This window comes from Urocampus carinirostris, chromosome 3 (assembly GCF_059441175.1).
Source record: "Urocampus carinirostris isolate Australia breed hairy pipefish chromosome 3, RoL_Ucar_1.0, whole genome shotgun sequence".
Lineage (NCBI taxonomy): Eukaryota > Metazoa > Chordata > Actinopteri > Syngnathiformes > Syngnathidae > Urocampus > Urocampus carinirostris.
In genome coordinates, this window is record NC_142351.1 from 37696823 (window position 1) to 37719643 (window position 22821).

Genomic DNA, 22821 nt, shown 5'->3' on the forward strand with positions numbered 1-22821 from the left:
GGAGCCAAATAACCAATATTTGGAGCTGATCTTCATTTGCTGTATAACCATAAAAATTAGCGCAATAATTATTTTAATAATGCAAAAAGAAACAAAGAATAATTGCTTTACATTCAAATAAAACTTTAATAGCTTTCTGAAACCTTTTACAGTAATGTATTAGAATTGCAACAAAACTAACATGACTGATAATTCACTTAAAGCAAAAACAAACAGTGCAAGAGATAAAATTGGGCTTTGCAGCAACTCACAAAAAGGTACATCAAAAACTTAAACTCACTGAAATGTTTTACAAAACAAATGGGAATATAACCAACATGACTTAAATTAACTCGAAGGTGCAACAGAATATAAATGGGGCCCCCCAAATTGAAATGTGTGGGCACTCCTGTTTTAAAGCCAGATTGACAAACTTGTGTTTCAAGACAGTGATTTTCAACCACTGTGCCGCGACACACTAGTGTGCCGTGAGAGATCGTCAGGTGTGCCGTGAGAAATTATCCAATGTCACATTTTAAAATTTAAAATTTTATAAAACATTTATGAATCATTTTCTGCAAATATTATGTCATTGTCAAGTGTCTCTGCTGTAAAAACTGGGGGTATTGTAAATTATATTGTAATTAAACCCACTGTTCAGTGTGGTTTTATAACATTTTTGGTTAGTGGTGTGCCGCAAAACTTTTTCCAATGTAAAAAACCGTGCCCTGGCTCAAAAGATTGAAAAACACTGTTTTAAGAGCTCATCACTTGTACTTTAGCTTCAGCGTGTTTACTATGCTTTCTCTCAAAAAAACAGACATTCTTGATTTATGAACTAATGTTATATTAAGAGCTAATTTATCAGTCTCCAACTGAGCGTGCCTCTCTAAAACAAGTAAACTACACTTTTAATCACACACACACTCTTCTATCGCAGACAAATGCATGTCGGGACAAGTTATGTGAGCTGACGCTCTCTCCTGCTTCAATGGCTCCGCCAGTTTACCATTATTTTAAAGAATCTACTGTGTTGCCTTTAAAAACCCTTACTTTCCAAACAAGTTTTAAGATTGTGCAGAATTGATGTCTAGTTGTATAGTATGTCACTCACAACAGTGAGTACATTTCTGCAAATTTTATAATAATGTTTAATAGAAAAACAGTGAAGAAACGTCAATGAAAAAAAAGTCTGTGTAAAGTTTATATACCAGTGTAAGTTTATTTTAATTCTTAAAAAACTCAAAATATAGCCATCAATAGCTAAAGCCGCGGCAACAAAAATAATTACACCCCAATGACACTACACCCCCAAATGCCCAAACAAAGCACTACTAGTCATTCTCCCTCCAAAATCCCACGTGCCTTGTAACACTTACTAGGTCTCAAGTGTGAATAGGGAGTAGGTGTATTTGATTTGTAATGTAGCTCTCACACACTGTCATACTGGTGAATGAAACTCCTAATATGGAAAACCATGGCAAGGAACTCTCTGGGAACTGTAAAAAGAATTGTGCCAAAACATAAGGCTGGTCAAGGCTACAAGATGCTTAAATTGGAGTACAGTGACCAAGATCCTCCAGCATTTAAAAAAAATCAGGATTCACTCACAACACTCATGTTGGACGTCAAAAGAAGCAGAGTGAACATGCAAAGTGTCATATGCAAAATGCAATCCATTGCTGCAGAGATTGAAGAGGTGGGGAGGTCAGCTTGTAAGTACTCAGACCAGATGCTGCGCACTTCATCAAATTGGTCTGTATAGCTAGCTGTCTCCGCAGAAAGAAGTTGAAGGCTGTCCACAAGAAAGCCCGACAAAGGTTTGCTGAGGATAACAAAGGCCATGGCTCACTGGAAAAATCTCCTCTGGTCCAATGAGACAATGATTAATTTACTTCACTCAGATGGTGAGAAGCAACCAGGTGAGGAGTACAAATATGTTTGTGTGTGAAGTTGCTTAAGAATGTTCTATATATATATTTTGTGTATTTCTCTGAACATTCTTCTATTATTCGCTGTCCATATATCCTTTGCTGTTTTAGTCTAAATGCCCACCCAACTATGACGCGTCAGTCTAAAGCCCACCCAACTATGACGTATACTTGTACTAAATGAAAGGTAGCTGGGGCGGGGAAGAGGGAGGAGAACGACTGTGGAGCCGAGAATACATCCTCAGTATTCCTCCATCCTTTCTCCCCGTTGCAACGGCAAGAAAATGTACATTGTCGCTGCCTGAACTCCTTTTTACATCTGATGAACGGCCACACGGGGTTTGCCCTTAATTTGGACCCAACAGTGTCGTGCCCAAAGTCAAGCATGGTAGTGGAATTGTCATGGTTTTGGGCTGCATTAGTGCAAATGGAGCAACAAACTCATGTACTATGAAAAACTGGAGCGGATTGCGATCCCCTTCCTCCAGAAACTGGGTTGCAGGGCAGTGTTCCAGCCAAAAATGACCCCAAACACACCTCTAAGATGACACGGCTTTTCTTAAAGCGCTAAAGGGTAAATGGGATGGACTGGCCAAGCATGTCTCCAGGTCTAAACACCATAAAACATATATGGGGCATCCTGAAACAGAAGTGGAGAAGCACAAGATCTCAAATTACCCCCAGCTTTGACATTTTGACCGTTCTGCAAAATCATGGTGATTAAATAAAATATTGACACTTTGGATTTAGTCGGCTGAGGTCACTCCCAGGCCGCGCAACGGAGCGAGTTCGGAGGACGCGGTGTCACCCTAATAAGGATAAGCGGTGCAATAATGAGATGAGATTTTTTTTTTAAATTTTTTTTTTGAAGGGGCGTCGCTAATACGTAGCAGATTTTCACTTTTAGCGGGTGGTTTTGCTCCCCATTAACCAGGTCTAAAAAATAATAATATAAAATAATAATAATTTAAAAATAATTTTCCTTTTTGAAGGTGCGCCGCTACTTCGCAGATTTTTACTTATTGCGGGTGGTTTTGGTCCCCATTAACCGCGATAACAGAGGTCTTACTGTAGTTATACATTTATAAAACCATGCAAGAAAAGTGCCATCAACAACAAATTGATTATTTTATTTACCCAACATGTGATATTCTACTGTGGAAGACAGTAAATAATAGTTCTACATTTTCCTCCGTCTTGGTCTTGTACAGAGCATGTGTCATTTGTGTTCTGTGCATGAATTCAAATCTCCACAAGAAATCAGAATCAAGCCACAGCTCAGTACAGATTAAACACAAATAAAGAGACAGGAAAAATGTCACATCAGTGACAGCTTTGTCATAGCATAGGGACGTAGAAAACGTCCCATCACACTTCTCAAGGTAGAGAGTGAAATGTGACGCTTTTTGCTTTAAGTCGACAACACCAAAGCTTTTTGGCAAAATTGAAGCATTGACATAAGTAAGCTTTCAGGTGAAGCTGTTGATTAATAAACAACAGATACCCACTCCAAACCCCGCAACACTGCACTCCTACACTTAAGGGATTCACACCACATAAACTCTCCATCTTGAACCTCATCTAAAAATCCAGGCTTAACAAGGCCAGAGTAGGGAAGTAGAATGCGTTACAAGGGCTAAATTTCTTGAGAACACAAATATGATTTACGAAGCGATTCTAGTTCAATAGTCTTTTGATGCAGATGGGTATTCATTCCGAAGCACTTTACTTTTTGATATATTTTATACATATCGGACAACTTTTACTGCTGAATAAACAAAATATATTTTGATTTGATAATAAATACTGTCTATTAAGAAATCTGGTTTCACAACTGGAGTGAATTGATACACTAAAGTGTTTCTGTATGTAAGCATTTAGTTGTTATCGTGCATTTCCGAATGTATCTACTCTATTTCCGGACTATAGATACACAAAATTTGAAGGCGCACTTTCAAATTTCCGGCAAATTTTGAGTTTTTAGGTGTTCCTTATAGTCTGTAATATATAGTAATTAGAAATCTCTTGGAAATCTAGCGCATACAGTGAATCCGTAAAGTATTCACAGCGCTTAACTTTTTCCACATTTTGTTATGTTAGAGCCTCATTCCAAATTGTATTAATTTAATCTCTTATCTCAAAATTTTACACAAAATACTCCATTATGACAATGTGAAAAAGTTTTCTTTTTACTTTTTTTTGAATTTATTAAAAATAGAAAACTAAGAAATCACATTTACATAAGAATTCACAGCCTTTGCTTAATACTTTGTTGATCCACTTTTGGCAGCAAATACAGCCTCAAGTGTTTTTGAATATGATCCCACAAGTGTAGCACACCTATCTTTAGGCAGTTTTGCCCATTCTTCTTTGCAATAAGTCTCAAGCTCAATCAGGTTGGATGGGAGACGTTTGTGCACAGCCATTTTCAGATCTCTCCAGAGATGTTCGTTCTGTTTCAAGTTTGGACTCTGGCTGGGCCACTCCAGGACATTCACGGAGTGGTTCTGAAGCCAATCTTTTGAGATCTTGGCTGTGTGCTTTGGGTCGTTGTCCTGCTGAAAAATGAACCATCGCCCCAGCCTGAGGTCAAGAGCGCTCTGGAGCAGGTTTTCATCCAGGATATCTCTATATATTGCTGCATTCATTTTTCCTTCTATCCTGACTAGTCTGCCAGTTCCTGCTGCTGAAAAACATCCCCACAGCATGATGCTGCCACCACCATGCTTCACTGTAGGGATGGTATTGGCCTGGTGATGAGCGGTGCCTGGTATCCTCCAAACATGGCGCCTGGCATTCACACCAAAGAGTTCAATCTTTGTCTCATCATACCAGAGAATTTTGTTTCTCATGGTCTGAGAGTCATTCAGGTGCTTTTTGGCAAATTCCAGACGGGCTTCCATGTTCCTTTTACTACAGGCCTGATTGGTGGATTGCTGCAGAGATGGTTGTCCTTCTGGAAGGCTCTCCTCTCTCCACAGAGGAACGCTGGAGCTCTGACAGAGTGACCATCGGGTTCTTGGTCACCTCCCTGACTAAGGCCCTTCTTGCCCAATTGCTCAGTTTAGAAGGCCGGCTAGCTCTAAGAAGAGTCCTGGTGGTTCCAAATATCTTCCATTTACGAATAATGGAGGCCACTGTGCTCATTGGGACCTTCAAAGCAGCAGAAATTTTTCTGTAACTTTCCCCAGATTTGTGCCTCAAGACAATCCTGTCTCGCAGGTCTACAGACAGTCCTTTTGACTTCATGCTTGGTGTTTGTGCTCTGACATGCACACTCAACTGTGGAACCTTGTATAGACAGGTGTTTGCCTTTCCAAATCATGTCCAATCAACTGAATTTACTGCAGGTGGACTCCAATTAAGCTGTAGAAAGATCTCAAGGATGATCAGTGGAAAAAACATGCACCTGAGCTCAATTTTGGCGAAGGCTGTGAATACTTATGTAAATGTGATTTTAGTTTTCTATTTTTAATAAATTCAAAAAAAGTAAAAAAAAAACTTTTTCACATTGTCATAATGGAGTATTTTGTGTAGAATTTTGAGATAAGAGATTAAATTAATACAATTTGGAATGAGGCTGTAACATAACAAAATGTGGAAAAAGTGAAGCGCTGTGAATACTTTCCGGATGCACTGTATATGAGCAGCAAAAAATGTCCTCGCGTCGAAAACAAGATTAATGATCGGTATTCGCTGATAAGTACTCTGAGGTTAACTTTCTTTAAAATGTTATCACATCAAAACTTTTGCATTGACACAGATTAAGTCCCCTATATGGCAATCTACAATTAGCCAGTAATATGATGTTAAATTATGTTAATGTGTTTCTTCTGTAAAATTGCTGGATAATTTTTTTATTTTTAAAATAATAAGTTATTAATACCTACAATCTCTTGTTGCAACTATTAAATATTAAAATATCTCCATTTTTTTCAACGCTTTTAGAATGCTCACTAGAATGAAGAATATTTTGCCCACTACTTAAAACAATAGTGCATTTTATCGGTAGCAATTGGCCAAACTGTATTCAGGGTTCATACACCTTTCTTATGGCCAAACTCTGGCACCTTTTAAGGACTTTCAAGGCCAATTGGTGCGGCATAAGCTCAGGAAGTAAAGACAGCGTCTTGGGATCAAGAGGTCACAGGTTCGATTCCCGGCTCCTTCGTGTTATATGGGCAGGACAATGAATCCCTAATGTCCCAGAGAGTCGGTAGTTGCTTTGCATGGCTGACACTGCTATCGGTTAGTGTGTAAAAGAGAAAAGTGAAGCACATTGTAAAGCACTTTGGGAGGTCTTCATTGACTTGAAAAGCTATATAAATGCAGACCATTTACATTCTCAAGTACCATCAAAAGAAGAAATCTGGTGTGAATCACGTATTTTGCAAAGCCATAGATATATCTGCGATTTAATTAATCATGCATAAATGTGTTTTGGAGACCCTTCCTAAATAGGTGTTGGGTAAAAATTACCTAAATTTATCAAGACACATGATTTTTACATTGCAAATATATTTGTGGATCTGAACAATACTTGTGTAAATATTTTGGGGTAGAAAATACAATAATATGCAGCTTACATTTTCAGTTGCAGGAAGTTTTTCCCATTACTATAGACCCTTGGAAAATGCTACTCTAATTTTTTGCATGGCCCATAACACTCCACTTATTGAAACATAAATATTTTGTTTGTTTGTTGTACATGATTCAATTGTTTGTTTGTTTGTACATGATTCAGATTGAATCGTTTCTTGTACATGATTCAATTGTTTGTTTGTTTGTACATGATTCAAATTGAATCGTTTCTCCGGCGCCGTCACGAATGGCAGCCACTCCAGCAGCTCCCGTGTTATTTTCGATTGTTCTCAGTTATTTTCGATTGTTCTCAGCTTAGGGATGCTGCTGGAAAAGTGAATTTCCCTTCGGGGATGAATAAAGTATCTATCTATCTATCTATCTATCTAATAAAACTCCATAACTGATAAGTAATCCTTGCACTAATACACCTTTCATAGTGCCCTGTATAGGTGCAGCATGCACTTGTCTTATTGAGTGTGCCCCATGGGGGTCAATGAGGCTTCATAGGACAATGCCACAAAAACTAATGCCAGCTGTCGTTAATCACCATACAAGAAATAACTTGGCAAAACAAAGCCACAAGAAAGCATTAGCTGCTTCATTTTTAAGCAGACTTGTTGAAAAGCATGGCAACAATATCTAACATTTACAAGCACCTTGCCCAAAATTCGAACACTTTTCAATCCATGAAAAAAAAAAATTCAAGGATTTGAAGCATCTATATAAAACCTGTGTATAGCAAATGAATTTGGGTTCATAATTCTGTTAATATTCTTCAAAACATTGTACCAAAGTGTGTTCTAACTTTCAGCATTTTCATAGCTCGCTTACCATTGTCTCTCGGCCAATTGGAGCAGAGAAGACGTACTCTAGCTGGAAGACAACGGCTATGGCTGGGTGACTGATCAGTTTGACCTCCAAGTTGCTGCGAAGACCCAGCACCTGAGAAGTTGAGCTGACGAGAAAGACACATAGTAAAGAAACTGAAACAAGTGATCCATCTTAACTATGAAACAGATTAACAAATCCTTTGATTGTTTTGCTTATAAAGATTAACACTTGTATGCTCAGTGTGCCCTGGGAAATAATTGGCATATGGTGTGAGCCATGAAACAACACTCTTTGTGTTTTATATTCAGTCTGCACACTCATTAGGTGTAAGCCCACTTTGAGTTGCAGTCAAACAAGGTTTGTGTTTAGTTATTTACTAAAGCTCTTTTTGGGGGGTGGCGAGTTAACACTAGAGGTACCACGGCAAAGCCATCTGGTTTTCCTACATAGAATGCCCATAGGACAGCCAACTGATTGGATAAGTTGATTGATCTGCAAATGAGGTAAACTGTTGTGAACAAGTAATGCCCCTTTCTGTAATAGTATATTTGTGTCATAGTATTACTGTATTAGTATTTATAAAGTATTTCTATAGTTTTTTTTTCTTATCAGAATGAAGACATATATATATATATATATATATATACATATATATTTGAACCCTGTTTGCAAGCACTTAATTTGATATTTAGTTTTGTAGTAATTTTGTCGTATTTTTGTAGGATTTTGCCAACTGACTGGATTAGTTTCACCATAGATTGTAAATGAGGCAAACTCTGGTTTGGACAACTCAGTAATGACCCTTCGCATTGTATTCAACGTTTGATTAGAATCATATTTTACAATGTCAGAAAATTATCAAACAATATCAAGACATGTGAAGTCAATCACATCAATATATTTTCTGAGAAATACTGGTGGAATGTGGGGTTTGGGTAGTGGGCGTTAAATTGCCGTTCCGAATCAAAGTTTGCCGTGACAAATCCCCCACAGGGGGTTTGCCCCTCCCGGAGCTGGTACAGTGGGACCTCGCTACTTCGCGCTTCGACGTTCGCGGATTCAGAGCTTCACGGGCCAATTTGATTTATTGTGCTGCAGAAGGCTGAACATAGTTATCCCACCAAAATTAGGATTAAATCCCAAACCTTCCGTGTTTTCATCCGCAATTGTGTGTTGATTTATACACTACGCAGAAGAACATGGTAGCTGAGCTGCTCCTAGGAGAATTGAAGAGTAATGAATTGACGGTTCGCAAGTGAAGGAAGCTAAACAATAAACTCCACCAAGTTATTTTCTGTGTTTTACTTTGTAATCATAACTTAAATAAACCACAACCAAACTCCGTTTTGCTTCCGCTGTATGTTTAAATAGGTGAGTATGTTAAAATAACTGTTTGCAATCATTTAATCATAAATAAAATATTTCAAATATTTTGATTTTAGATTACTTTTTAGTGACTCACACGCTCAAGTTTATTGTGTGCACCTTATATTCTGCTGTGCTTTATAGTGTGGAAAACATGGCACATATTAGTTATATAGAGTAAAACAATAATATTTATAAAAATAAAAGGTTTAAAAAGATCAAATAACTCATGTCTGCAAAAAATTCACATTTAAATTTTAATCATCTGTTTAAACGGATTTAAAAGTATGTGGACTAGGAGTCATACACAAGATGTATCCTGCATTCAGATATAGCACGAGTCTTTTCCGAATAAAGACAACTAACATGTATCTTCGACTGATTGGATTTTTGGATGATTTTCTACTAATTCCGACAATCGTTATGCTCATTAGAAAAGCATAAAAGTTGTATCTTCTGATAGCTGTTCTTTTTGCCAGCTCTGTCTATTGAAAATCATTTTATTACAAAGCTTTTGAAAAATTTGGTTGTGTTGACTTTTTCTCAATTATCGTACAGAGAATGAGTGCTTCAGCAATCAAAAAAACCTCACAGTCATTTTAGGTAAAACTCTTGAGTACTCACCTGTACTTGGTCTGAGTGTTTTGTTTCGAAACGCCATCAACTCGCCCTTTGATCCCTGAAGGCAGAGCCTCAAGGACTATTATCTGAGGTTTGTCAATGAAGCACCAGCCATTGTGGACACCCACATGAAGCCTTCTCTCCTGAATGATGACCGTCTTAAGTGAATTTTCTTGACTTGGTTGTTGCTGTAAAATATGGAGTAAAAGTATAGTGTGAATAGTGATTACATAATTGATTAGTTGCTTATTAAGTACGTTTTTTTTCATCGGACTAAATCCCTGCAATATGATGTCGGTAGTACGGCATGCCGCCACCTGATGGTGCCTTGTTTTGTCGTGTTGCGAGAACATTTAGTTCTGCAATTTTCAGTCCTTTGTTTATAAAACTGAGCGGAACATGTGTGCAAGACCAATTTTTCTCTAAAGATTTTTGTTTAATTGTAAATTATCAGTGCACCTTAGCTCCATGCTCTGGTTATCAGACGGCGACTGTCTATAGCTGCCCTCAGCGAAGGCCAGTATACGTTGCATTAAGTATGAAGATGGCAATACAGCAAGCACCCTGCTGTCAATACAGATTGCAAAGGAATGTTAAAGCTAGTAGGGGGAGAAAAATTCCAAGGTCAAACTGTGGCTCTGATGAAAATTTTATTAAACCTTCAGGCAGAGTCAGAGTCAGTTAGCGGATAATTATATCCCTCATTCACAGTAAAAGGGACAAGAACTGTAGAAAACAAAAGGTAATTTAAGTGTAAAATTAAGTTACCTGTGCATGACGTAAGTCATTCTTTTAAAAAGGGCTGAAAATGCAAATAAAAAGATAAACCCATATATTTGAATATGTTTGATCGCATAATTTATATGTAATGGTTCAAATTCGAAACTTTGACAGGTCACACTGCCATAGAAATGTGCATTGTAACATTGTTTTAACATTTTCTAAAAGCCATTAAATAATAATAATAATAATATATAATCCATCATGATAATAATACATAAATAATTCTAAAACACCTAGGACTTCCTATATGTTATTTTAATCCAAGATTTGATGTTTCAAAAGTGGTATGTTTCTCACCCACTAACTAGAAAGGGAACACTCAAACTCGATGCTTTTCTAAAGTTATGCTTAAGATAACAAGAAGAATGTTTTGTGAAGAGGCGCAAGCAAAGACCTGACTGTATCTGCAAACTGCTATCCAATAAATGTTCATAGACTGACTGTCACCTTTCACCCCAGAGCACAGAACTGCACCGAGCCTTCTTTACATCTTTTGCATCTCCGCACTTCAATTTATTTCTGATCTCGACACATCTCTTACTCCTACACTCTACCTGTAGTCACGATTATTTTCTTGCCATTAGTTTTTCCCGTAGTGTTGCTTCTCCACATCCACCCACATTTACTTCATCAAATTAGCATTTCAAATCTGCTTTGTTTTCATTCCCTTTTGTCTCTACTAGATGCAAGAGGAAGACCCTATTTGTCGTGTTACTGCAACCTACATAAACAAGGCTTGTTTTCTTGAAAGTTTTACATCCACTGCCATGTTCCCTACATTTTCTTTCTCGGGTTCCTATTAAGTCCCACTGATTACCTGGGATTATTCACCATTTTACTAACAAGCAACAGGGTTCAGTACACGCCTTTGGTCTGGTCAATAATTAAAGACGAAGAAATTATTTTGTAAAAATCTCATCTGCATTATTTACCTTTCCCCTTAAGAGCTCCTGTCTCTATGGTGGTAGAATAGATTCAGGCAATCAAAATGGATATGCCAACGTTTCATAATGAATACCCAGGAGGCTTTGGCTACAGGGCCGCAGCGGTGCGTTTTGTCAGTCGTCTTTTCATTTTCTGTGATATAATGCGGTGACTCACCAGCTTCGTGCTTGACTGTATGTAAGGTCTGTTTCAAACATGGAAGCCTTTATTTAGATTTAGGGTTGTCACTTAACTGTCTTTTCAGTTTACATACCTAAGTCTCAATCGACTTTGGCCTGGACGGATCTATTGACACTAACAAAGATGTTATATAATGAAATTGTGAATATGTTTGATTTTCGAGAAGGTTTGTTCAAACCTCACTTTGTGTTTGCTGTTAAAAACGTAATATTGGAATATAATATTGTGAATGTGCTTAATTGCTGTTGAGATTGTCATGATTGTTTTCTGTTTTTAGTGTCAATAAATTTGTTCAAACCAAAAACCTAAGTCTCAATCAAACTCTTGTTTTAACTAACAACAAGTACGAGAGTTAAGAAAGTTAATAAAAGGAGAAGTTTAGGACTGTTCTCAGGACGAAAAAAAAGCCCAACCGAACCTCATTCAAAAGTACACAAATGTGGAAAAACAATTTCATAGTGATAAGCTAACTCTGTAAATTAAGAACACAAAATAAATTGTAGGGCATTCACTTTCAAAGACCAGACATAGATGTTCTAGCTCTTTCTTTGGCAAAAGATGCCAAGAGAAATAGTGACTATTTGCTCACCGCATCTTAAAGCATTTTAAAACAACAATTCTGCTACATATCTATCCATGTATTTGTTTTCTTGACCATTGATGCTGCCAAATAAATGGCAGAGACATTTTGATTATCAGGGCCTCTTGAAATATTTGGAAACTATAATGGTTAAATTGTCAAATTATGGTACTGGGTACTGAGTGCAAAGTGTGATTTTCAAATCTTGACAAACAGTATTTGTTTTAATTTTCAACTGGAATAGTTAATTATTCAGGATCAATGAAACAATCAACAGAAAAACAATTGCCCAAATTTAGTCATCACAATTCTAAAATGATTCAATTTTGTAATAAACTCATCCTAAACAATGAAAGAACAGTGTGTATATGTTTACAGGAAGGCAATAATCTGATAAGAAACACAATATTGCGAGTATTCTTATAGCAATGTAAATGTGCACAATAATCGGATTAATGTTTTAGTCCGATTGCAAGCGTTCCGTTTGTGATGGTTGCGTCAAAGTCCTTTTCACTTTATTTCATTTTCCGATTTATCGTGCATGTATACACATTCAAATCATCTTCTTGTGAGCGCAACCAGTTTCCTCTCATCTGCGAAATTGTATGTCCCAAAGCACTGTGGGACTATTAGTACAAAGACATATGCTAAGCTCAAACTCTGGTTTACTGACTATAAAAGCCTCATGTGTATTGGGTAATATATCCGAAGTATTTTATGTTTTACCCTCACTTCAAGAACGCTACAGTTGTATCCAGCAAAATATAGTGTCTGTAAATACTTTTGGCTAACCATGTACATACAAGCATACCTTGTAAACACACAAGACACAACCATAGAGCTACCTTTGAGTCCGGACGAAAGGAGCATTACACTATTGAATTTGCTGAGTGACATGAAACCATCCCTTATTTATTGTCAAAAGCTAAATCCAGAAACGATGTATATTTGCGTAATGATTTGTCACCCATGTAATCAAAATACCTGCCAACCCTATGTATACAGTACTGGTTTGTATATTTGCCCCGAGACATGTATACGATTCATTTGATTCCTACAGAAAAAAATATCCAGTTTCCAATCGGAATATTGCCTGCATGTAAACATAGTCGGGTTTCACAGCTTCCCCCTTGTCAGATGAACAGAATAAAATAATCACAGATGAAAATGTTGTGACAGTATTAACAGCGGTTACGAGCAGATAATACAACCACATTCATCTAATCAGCGCTCTTTGTTTGACAAGGATTCTGATCTCAAGATGATAGTGTTTTGTTTTTAAATGCTACCAGCACAACTCTGACTGTTCGAAGAATGTTAGATTAAACCCATAAATGTATGTTGTGCGCAATGATGCATACTTAATAGGAGACATTTATGCTTCTCACCAAATGCAAAACGTTAAAACAATCTCACATAGTCAAGTCAACTCATGTTTATTTGTATAGCCCTTAATCATAAAGAGTATCAAAGGGCTGCAGAGATCACAGATTATTGCAAACCACAGACTATTATGACACCATAGGCAAACACATTTAAGAATAAATCCATTTCATGCATATGTTGTGATTTCAAAACGCTGATTTGTAGGGATTTAGTTGGTAACCCGTTTGTACATGCAGTTGCATTTTGGTTTAGCACTGCAAACATTCGGTGCCAAGCAAAAACTTGCCAATTCCTTGCGCTTTTTGTAGGTAATCAGCAGGTTCAAGATTGACAACAGAAAGGTTTCCTGTAAGAGCAAGTCAAAATGTCGTTGCAAAACGTGTTAGGTGAAACAACACAGGAAAAAAAACCCGAACCAGTTAAAAACCCACATTCCACAATTGTTCATTTCACCATCTTTTGCGTTCAAATTGTATTAGGTTTAAAGATAATTAAAACTGAAATTTAACAGATGCTTATGTTATTTAATTTGGTGTTAATGGCATGTAACTTCAACTATATTCAGATTATACTATAACATAAGTGTCAACCTAATTGATTATCATGTTTTATACAAACTTTATAAAAAATTGCTCAAATATTTCAATGGTTTATATTTCAAAATGAATGGTTTTTATTTTAGATGTGATTTTTGTGTCTACCTTAGTTGCAAATTATTTTTATATTTTGCAATGTCATTGTTTTGGGCTTTGGCAGAATCAGCAGCTAAAAAGAAAAAAAAATGGTAAATCAAAATTTTTGAAATCCAGATAGTATCTTGAGAAATGGAATGATGAAAACAAAGCCATAATGAAATCGTTGGAATGAAAAGTGACAAGCACATTGCGTCCTGTCTTGGCGGTTTACACACAATCCCTTTTGACTTCTTGCTCGTTTTCTACTTTGATGTACCAACTGTGGGACCTTATATAGACAGGTTTCTTTCCAAATCATGCCAAATCAATTGGATTTACCATGCTAGAATCCAATAAAGGTGTAGAGAGGTTTTAGGGGCTGATCAGTGAAAACATGCAAAGACATGCAGTCAGGAGAGGAAGGTCATCATAGAAATGAAAAATGAAAAATATATTCAATCATTATATTTATTCAGTGTTAAAGGTGTGGTGCTTTCCCCCACATCAATTTAACACAGTTCAGAAAAAATGCGCAGCAGTTGGCCTGTATTTTCAAAGTTACGAAAAATATGCGTTATTTGGAAGACAGAAGCCGCCAACTCATTAAGTGTATAATAATATAGTAAATCCTCCCCCTGCAATCCAACACCCCACCCTCCTCCGGCCTTTTCTTTGGAGAGAGCCAGTCAAAGGAGAAGTCAGTCCCTCCGCACACCTTTGCAGCAAACAAAGCTGCAACGAAGGGGCGTCCATTTGACAGGACGCAAAGTCATATGTTAAATAATACAAAACTGCATTGTGGCAAACTATTATTATTATCATGATTAGTTTTTTTTGTTTTTTTTTTAGTTCACGTGCCGCCCCTCTGTGTTAAGATAAAAATGCCGCCCGCCTCACACGTGCCTAAACCGCCACTGATTACGACGCAAATCCCTCATAAGGTGTCATTTTTGTGTTATCGCATCCCAGTTCAATGTCCCAGTTTTTATTTTATTGAACATCAGTCTCGAGTCCGTCAACATGCATGTACTTACATATATATGCATCACGAACGCGCTTGACAGAGACTGCAATCATGATAGAAGCCAGAGGTGGCGGCTGTGAGTAAAAAGTTCCAAATTTCAAATCCTTTAAATTCTCATTGAACTTCACAACTTTTGGAATGACTATTATTAGTAAGGGTATTGTACTAAGCGTCTGCAGCTGGAGTGAGGAAAGCCGTTCCCTTGCATCATGGCAGAGGGCGATAGTGAGACCAAGGATTCTAATGTGGCGAACAATCAGCCCTAAAAAAATAGAATCAGTGATAATACTAGCACACCAATAATAAGTCAAGCCATTCAGTATTTTTTTCTTGTTGCATGGACTTTATTTTAGGATTGACAATTACCTCTGTTGATGATTTTATTTTAAAAAATTTCTCCCACCTCTTCCGGTGTCCTCATAAGTAAAATAGGACATTTCGGATTTGCCTCGGGCTAGGTCCCTTAAATCAAGTTAATCGGTTGGGCTCAGGTCAGATCGAGCATTAATATCTGCAGGGTCAGGTCAGCTAGGATTTTTTTAGGCCTGATCTTACCAATAGCAACAAGTCAAAGAGGTAGTGGCTGGGGTGAAAAGAGTCTTTTTAGGTTAGATGTTCGCACCAATATTGAGCAATGATCGTTTTTTTCCCCATTAATATTAAACAAAAGCAGTATGATTCATCAACGTCTTCTTTACCCAACAAATCTCTGCTGAAGCGCTGATATACAGGACCAACGTGATTGGCAGTGACTTTCCCCCATTTCACGTGAGACTTATGTTTGGTTATGATTCGGTCCCAACCAATGCCAAGACTAAAACGACCAGTACATACTTGGCAAAAACAACAAATAGATGCTCACAACAAGGGACTTTGAAGAAGCTGATGAACAGGCCTATAAGACATGCAATTTAAAAGAGTTGCATGTTTTACAGTCATGTATGTGGCATCCGGATTATAATTAGTGTTGTTGCTTTCTAGTCCCCCATTGGGAAGATAAAACGATGTGTGTTCTCTCGCTTTCAACGGCACAGCCATGGAAATGGTTTCATGCTAAAACAATGTTCATTGCAGTATACGGGAAAAGATCTGTGTTCCCTTTCATACTCTGCATTTTGCTACCCCATTTTCAATTCTTTTTACTTGCCTTTCATTTATTTCACTACTCTTCATCACTTTCTTCTCTCTCTTGGCGCTCTCTGGCTTCAACCATAACAGAACTCTTTCTCCCCTGAAATATGAATATTTAACAGCTAAGAAGCTTAAAGGCAACAATGAAATGGACCGGCCACCACTCCAAGTTGAATTGTTCTCCATTTCAAGAGTCATAAAAACAGAGCTTTTCGGTGTGATGAGCACCCAGGTGCCGCATCATTGCGTGTCTCAACGTCAACAAGTTTGTCATAGTTTGCTTTGTTAAAATCAGTGCACAGCATTTTCTAGCAGTAGCTGTGAATCTAATCAACACGGTCTCTTTAGCATTTCGGTTTAACACCTGACAAGCGAGGCAGAAAAAAAGGAAGTTCTTTGGGGCGGATGTGACTAAATGCTTGTTTGCATCATTAAAAGGAAAACAAAATGGGTAGCAGAAAGGGTAAAGATTTGTAGACTTTTTTGTTAACAAGTAAACAAGTGCATTACTGGCAATTTATGGTGTTTTTCTGCATGCTTAATTGCAAAGCTGTCCTTGTGTAGATGTTCTAAAGGGGATTTGTGTTCGGCTAAAAGAGGCATGTCAAACTCAGTTTTGCTTCGGGGCCAGATGCCAATTTTAAGTTCTCAGGTCTGCCGGATCAGTAAAAAATGTTAGCACCAAATATTTAGCTTTGTTTTTCAGTACTGTGCTTTATTGTTTAGACCATATTTGTCAAAAAATAAAAATAAAATAATAAAAGTTAAAAAAATACTACCATGGACAATAAAGAACATTTTCTAAGCACAACTATGTATTTATCAATAATTGGGAGGAAAAAAAAATCATGTTCGGCACTAAATTAAAAATTTAATTATTTCAACAGTTGAGTAAATACAGCTTTACATTTGAACGAACTCACCAAAAACATCACAAGCAAACTCAAGTGGGAGCTATGAATAAAAATATGCTTACCTCAATTGTCATACTGCTTTAAAATAAATAGAAGAGAAATCCAATAATAAGAGTGTTAGCAGTTGACAGGCAGTAACATTGGATCAAACAAGTAGCCTGGGCCTACTGAAGTTGATAAATACTGCACAATATTGTCTTTAACATGAAACCAGACTGAGCTGGAAACTTGCTTTGTCCGCTGTACTCAGAAATTTCCGATGCGCCGGATCCAGCCCGCGGGCCATATGTTGGACAAGCCTGTTCTAAGACTTAAAACATTTATGAGAGAAAAACTAGATCCATGCTAATGACTGCTCATGTAACATAAACAGTTCTATTTGACGTGATGTCGATGTGCCCTTGAGGGTTCGGTGCAATCGTTTTTTTCTAAAGTTTTCATACATAATACGGTTCTTACATTGCAGAAGAGCTGCTTCTGAAGAGCACAGAATCCTATGAAAAATGCGGCCTTTGCAATCATCATGTCCATCAGTGACCCACGATTTGTTGGCCTGACTAAAATGTAGAACATCGAGGAGGAAAAAAGGAGTTTTAAAAAGACAATTTCTCTATGTTCCACTGGAGCTGAGATCAATAATAAACCAACCCAAATATGTAAATGAAGCTGTGACTCACCGCATAATTATGTCCCGTCTTTCTTATCTTACCAGCAATATGATGTCCATTCTTTCTGATCAAGGAAATTATCTCACATGCTTTATCTTGTTAATTGTGCTCATTATTATTCCAGCGAACAAAAGTGGAGACTTTTAAAACTGAGTTAATGTGAGGGTAATTATTGTTGTTGGGTTTTTTCTTGCCTTCACAGGAACCGTTAGTATACAGAGGAGTAAAATATAAAAAAAATTAAAACGCAGAACAAATACAGTCTTCCCAAATAAATGGAGGGACAGATAAAAATATTTGCAACAAAACGAGGGCTGGACAGATCAGATGTTCATTGATATATATACATAGCCTAGTTAACCTAATTGAACCTAAAGAAAACAATCACGTTCCAACATGCTCAGCTAGATAATGCAATATATTTTATAACAAACATTGACTTAAGATATGTTTGCAAGTTCTTTTAGAAAAAAACTTGCAACGAAAGATCTAAACTTAATGTTTTTGAAAATCAGTGTGTTACACGTAGGCACTCTAGTAGCGAGACAATCATATTGAAAGGCAGATATACTGGACTGTCTCAGAAAATTAGAATATTGTGATAAAGTTCTTTATTTTCTGTAATGCAATTAAAAAAACAAAAATGTCATACATTCTGGATTCATTACACATCAACTGAACTATTTCAAGCCTTTTATTATTTTAATATTGCTGAATTTGGCTTACAGCTTAAGAAAACTCAAAAATCATATCTCAAAATATTAGAATATCATGAAAAAGTATACAAGTAGGCTATTCAACTAATCACCTGAATCATCTAATTAACTCGAAACACCTTGCGAGGGTTTCCTGAGCCTTAAAAACACTCAGCTTGGTTCAGTAAACTAAATCACAAGTATGGGGAAGACTGCTGATCTGTCTGCTGTCCAGAGGACCATCATTGATACCCTCCATCAGGAGGGTAAGACACAAAAAGAAATTTCTCAAAGAGCAGGCTGTTCACAGAGTGCAGTTTCAAAGCATATCCACAAAAAGTCTGTTAGAAGGGAAAAATGTGGCCGGAAACGCTGCACAACCAAGAGAGATGACCGCAGCCTTAACAAAATTGTGAAGAAGAGCCGCTTCCAGAATTTGGGGGAGCTTCAAAGACAGTGGGCTGAAGCTGGAGTCCAGGTATCAAAAGCCACAGTTCACAGACGTGTCCGGGAATGGGCTACAATAGCCGTATTCCCATGGTCAAGCCACTTCTGAACTCAAGACAAGGGAAGAAGCGTCTGACTTGGGCTATGGAGAAGAAGCACTGGACAGTTGCAGAGTGGTCCAAAGTCATCTTTTCAGACGAAAGCAAGTTTTGCATTTCATTTGGAAGTCAAGGCGCCAGAGTCTAGAGAAAGGCTGGAGAGGAGCAAAATCCAAGTTGCTTGAAATCCAGTGTGAAGTTCCCACAGTCAGCAATGGTTTGGGGAGCCATATCAGCTGCTGGTGTTGGTCCACTGTGTTTCATCAAGTCCAGAGTAAATGCAACTGTGTACCAAGAGATTTTAGAGCACTACATGCTTCCATCTGCTGAAAAGCTCTATGGAGATGAGGATTTCATTTTCCAGCATGATCTGGCACCTGCCCACAGTGCCAAAACCACCAGTAACTGGTGCACTGACCATGGCATCACTGTCCTTGATTGGCCTGCTAATTCCCCTGACCTGAACCCTATCGAGAATTTGTGGGGTATAGTTAAGAAGAAGATGAAATACACCAGACCTACAAATGCAAATGAGCTGAAGGCCGCTATCGAAGCATCCTGGGCATCAATAACACCTCAGCAATGCCACAGGCTGATTGCCTCCATGCCACGCCGGATTGATGCAGTAATCCGTGCAAAAGGATTCCCAACCAAGTACTGAGTGCATCAATGGACATTTTCAAATGTTTGATTTAGTTTTGCTGTTATAAAATTATTTTTTTACTTGGTATGAGGAATTATTCTAATATTTTGAGATAGGATTTTTGAGTTTTTTTCAGCTGTAAGCCAAAATCAGCAATATTCAAATAATAAAAGGCTTGAAATAGTTCAGTTGATGTGTAATGAATCCAGAATGTATGACATTTTTGTTTTTTTAATTGCATTACAGAAAATAAAGAACTTTATCACAATATTCTAATTTTCTGAGACAGTCCAGTACATTGAGTTTTTGTTCTTTACCCAATTAATCTCTCGTGTGTAATAATAATAATAATAATAATAATTTCCTTTGTATTGTCATTCTTTGTAACAATGTACACAGAACGAAATGTCGATGCAGCCGCACTTGGCATCGCTGCTGGATTGTGGGAAATGTAGTATCTATGTACGGGCGGCCGGCTTGCTGCAGTCTCCTGGCTGATTCTAATATAGACTTAAGATAAACTCATGGGCCATAGTAAACATTCTCGCCGTCCAGATTTGGCCTTGACTTTAACAAATGAGCCTTAAGTACTATTATGAAACAAAATATGTGATTGCCGGCTCATGACACCAAAGCTCATTGATTCACTTTTATTTTGGTGGGACATTTACAATGACTTGCTTTAAGTTCTTGAAAACACAGTATTTTTGAATTGCCTCTCGCACTAAAAATGCATGGACATATGCAATACTACATTTGCATTGTAATGTGCATTGCTAAATTGCAGAGGCAAAAAAAATATTTTTAGAGTGACTTATTTTGTAAGTGGGGAATAGTTAATATGAATTTTAAAAAACACCTTATAATAAATCCTTGTAAAAAATAATCAAAACCCAGAGACTACTTTGGCATTTTGTTTTTTCATTTTATTTTTTATTTAATTTCCAAAAGCTGCAGTATAGACTGCATTTACTCCGTTACCCGCTTGTGGATCATTGACTAATGTGTGGATTTATTGCATTTCCAAGAAAAATCTAGATTTTGGATAACACTCGGGTTCTTGTTTTGATTACTGTTAACCACCAGTGAAATATATATACTAGAGATCAAAATTAGAGAACTTAAAAAATATTGATTTTGAAATAATACCATCTTTGCTGTTAGAGTTGAATTACGTTTTTTTGTGTCTGTCTATATTATGGCACTACAATGTTTTTTTCACAAAATGACTAAAAAACATTTTTCAAAAAACGCACAAATCAAAATCAGAGAACACACGGTCAAAAGAAGAGAAAAACCATGACTTTGGCATGGGAAAAAAATTCCGAAGGAGAAAAGAGTTAGCAACTAGGAAGAAGTGTACATGCCTCGGCTGTGAATGACTATGATTTCAGTCCATTCTTCATTCAGCCTCCTCCAGTTTGGTGATTGTCAAAGGTTTCTTGGTCACAACTTTGTCGCCAAAGACTTTCTATTGGTTCTCTATTGGGTTGAGATTAGGACTCTGGGCAGGCCATGTCATTAGTTCAATGTTTTAGCCTTCAAATAATGTTTTTACCCGTTTTGCTGTGTGACAAGGAGCATTGTTCTGTATGAAGACTGCAGGTTGATTTGGTGATGAATGCAGTCAAGGAACCATATGCTGTTGAAGAAGGTTCTGATATACATTTGCGGCCATATAGCTTTACAAGAGGCCCAACTCCTGCTGCAGAAAACATGCCCCAAACCATGGCCCTTCCCCTTCTACGTTTCACTGACTTTCTTTTTTCACACACTTGGGGTTTAATCTTTCTCCAATGTGTTGCAGGAAATAAGGATTCCCATCACACCCAAATAAAATAAATTTGCTTTAATCATTAAAGCGATCTCTTGACAAGTTCTCCTCTGTCCACACAACATGTTCATCAGCAAAGCTCAGTCTAGCTTTTTGATTTTGATTTTTTTTTGCTATGAGGTTTGGTTCCTGCAGTGTGGGCCTTCAGTCTAAATGCTCGTAAAAGGGGAGATGCTGTATGGCGAGACAGCGATAAACTGGTGAGCAATTACAGCTGCCATGTGGAAACGATTACCCATTGAAACATCTGCAGTGACCTGTCCTCTCTTCTGTGGATGACCATCCTTCTTGGGTGAATGAGTTAGTAGTTTTGTTAAGATTCAATATTTTTGAAATCCCGGATTTGAAACGATCAAAATAATCTGTGTGATAGGGTCATCCCTTTTTTTCCCCATCCAAACAACCTGCTGCTGGAGGCTTTCGGTCACTTTAAAACAGCGCACAATCCTGTAAAGTTTGTGGAACTGGCAGTTAGAATGCCAGTTAAATAGGGTTTCGACAGATAATCAAGGAAATTAGCACCATGTGCTAGATTAGTAACATTGGGTGGAAGGGTGTTCTCCAAATTCGATTAGTGCCTTTCTGAAAAAAGTGTAAAATCGTGACCGTAACATGGAACCTTAAAAATTATCATTTTGGAGCTGCTTGACATTTTTACGGCCTCATGCTAATGATTTGTACTTTACAGTAAATTAAAAGTTCCATTGTATTGGTAACCAACAATGTGTAGAAGCATTAAAAGAACAGCGTGTATTTTTGAGCACTAGATGACACTGTATATTGTGTACCAAAAACAAGTCCTAAAAAACGGTAAGAATACAAAATACGGACACTCATAGTGAGCATAAAGCAACATTTTTCTTATCTTTTTTTTGCCCAGCCTTTAGCAAGGTTTTTGGTCTTTGACTACCCGTACAGCAAGATGGCAGACAATGATGTCAGTTTAGGCTTGGGTTATGAAAAATAAATGCCAATTTCTCGATCTACAAATATTTTTTAAAAGTCTTGTTTATATGATTGTCTGTGTACAGCGAGCCCTTGCTTATTGTGGGAGTTGATTACAAAATGAACTATTGATAGGTGAAATACGTGAAGTGAAAACCTTGATATTTTTACAAGTACTCTGGTATAAGCTGAAACCATGGAAAAAATGTTTTACAGGCTCAAGTATTTGACAAAATACTGTAAAAACATTTTTCACAAATTGGTTTTACAAATAACTATTGTACTGTCAAATGCAAATAATTGGGGAGACCATTTTGTCAATCAGAATTCAGAACACAATGCATGATAAAAAAAGTACCAAAACCATGAAAAGAAAATAGTAATAGCAAGCGATCACGGTATTTTTGCTTATTATTCAAATCAATATTGGTTTGCTTTCTTTTATTACAAGGCGCTTAATAAATGACAATGTCCCATTAATGTGTCAGTTACCATAATTGTTGAAAAAAAATGAAAAGCAAATGTAATACTTTTCTATTTTTGATCTCCACAAAACCAGGATT

At 37.2% G+C, this 22821-nt stretch overlaps 1 protein-coding gene across 1 annotated transcript in view; it reads right to left on the minus strand.

Annotated features, from left to right (window-relative positions):
* nphp4 (nephronophthisis 4) overlaps positions 1-22821 on the minus strand; it is a 216020-nt gene that overhangs the window by 142975 nt on the left and 50224 nt on the right. The window contains exons 7-8 of the mRNA XM_088331685.1: positions 9315-9499; positions 7326-7449 (exon numbers count right to left, since the gene is read on the minus strand). Coding sequence (XP_088187811.1) covers positions 7326-7449; positions 9315-9499 — 309 coding nt within the window. The remainder of the gene's footprint in view (positions 1-7325; positions 7450-9314; positions 9500-22821) is intronic.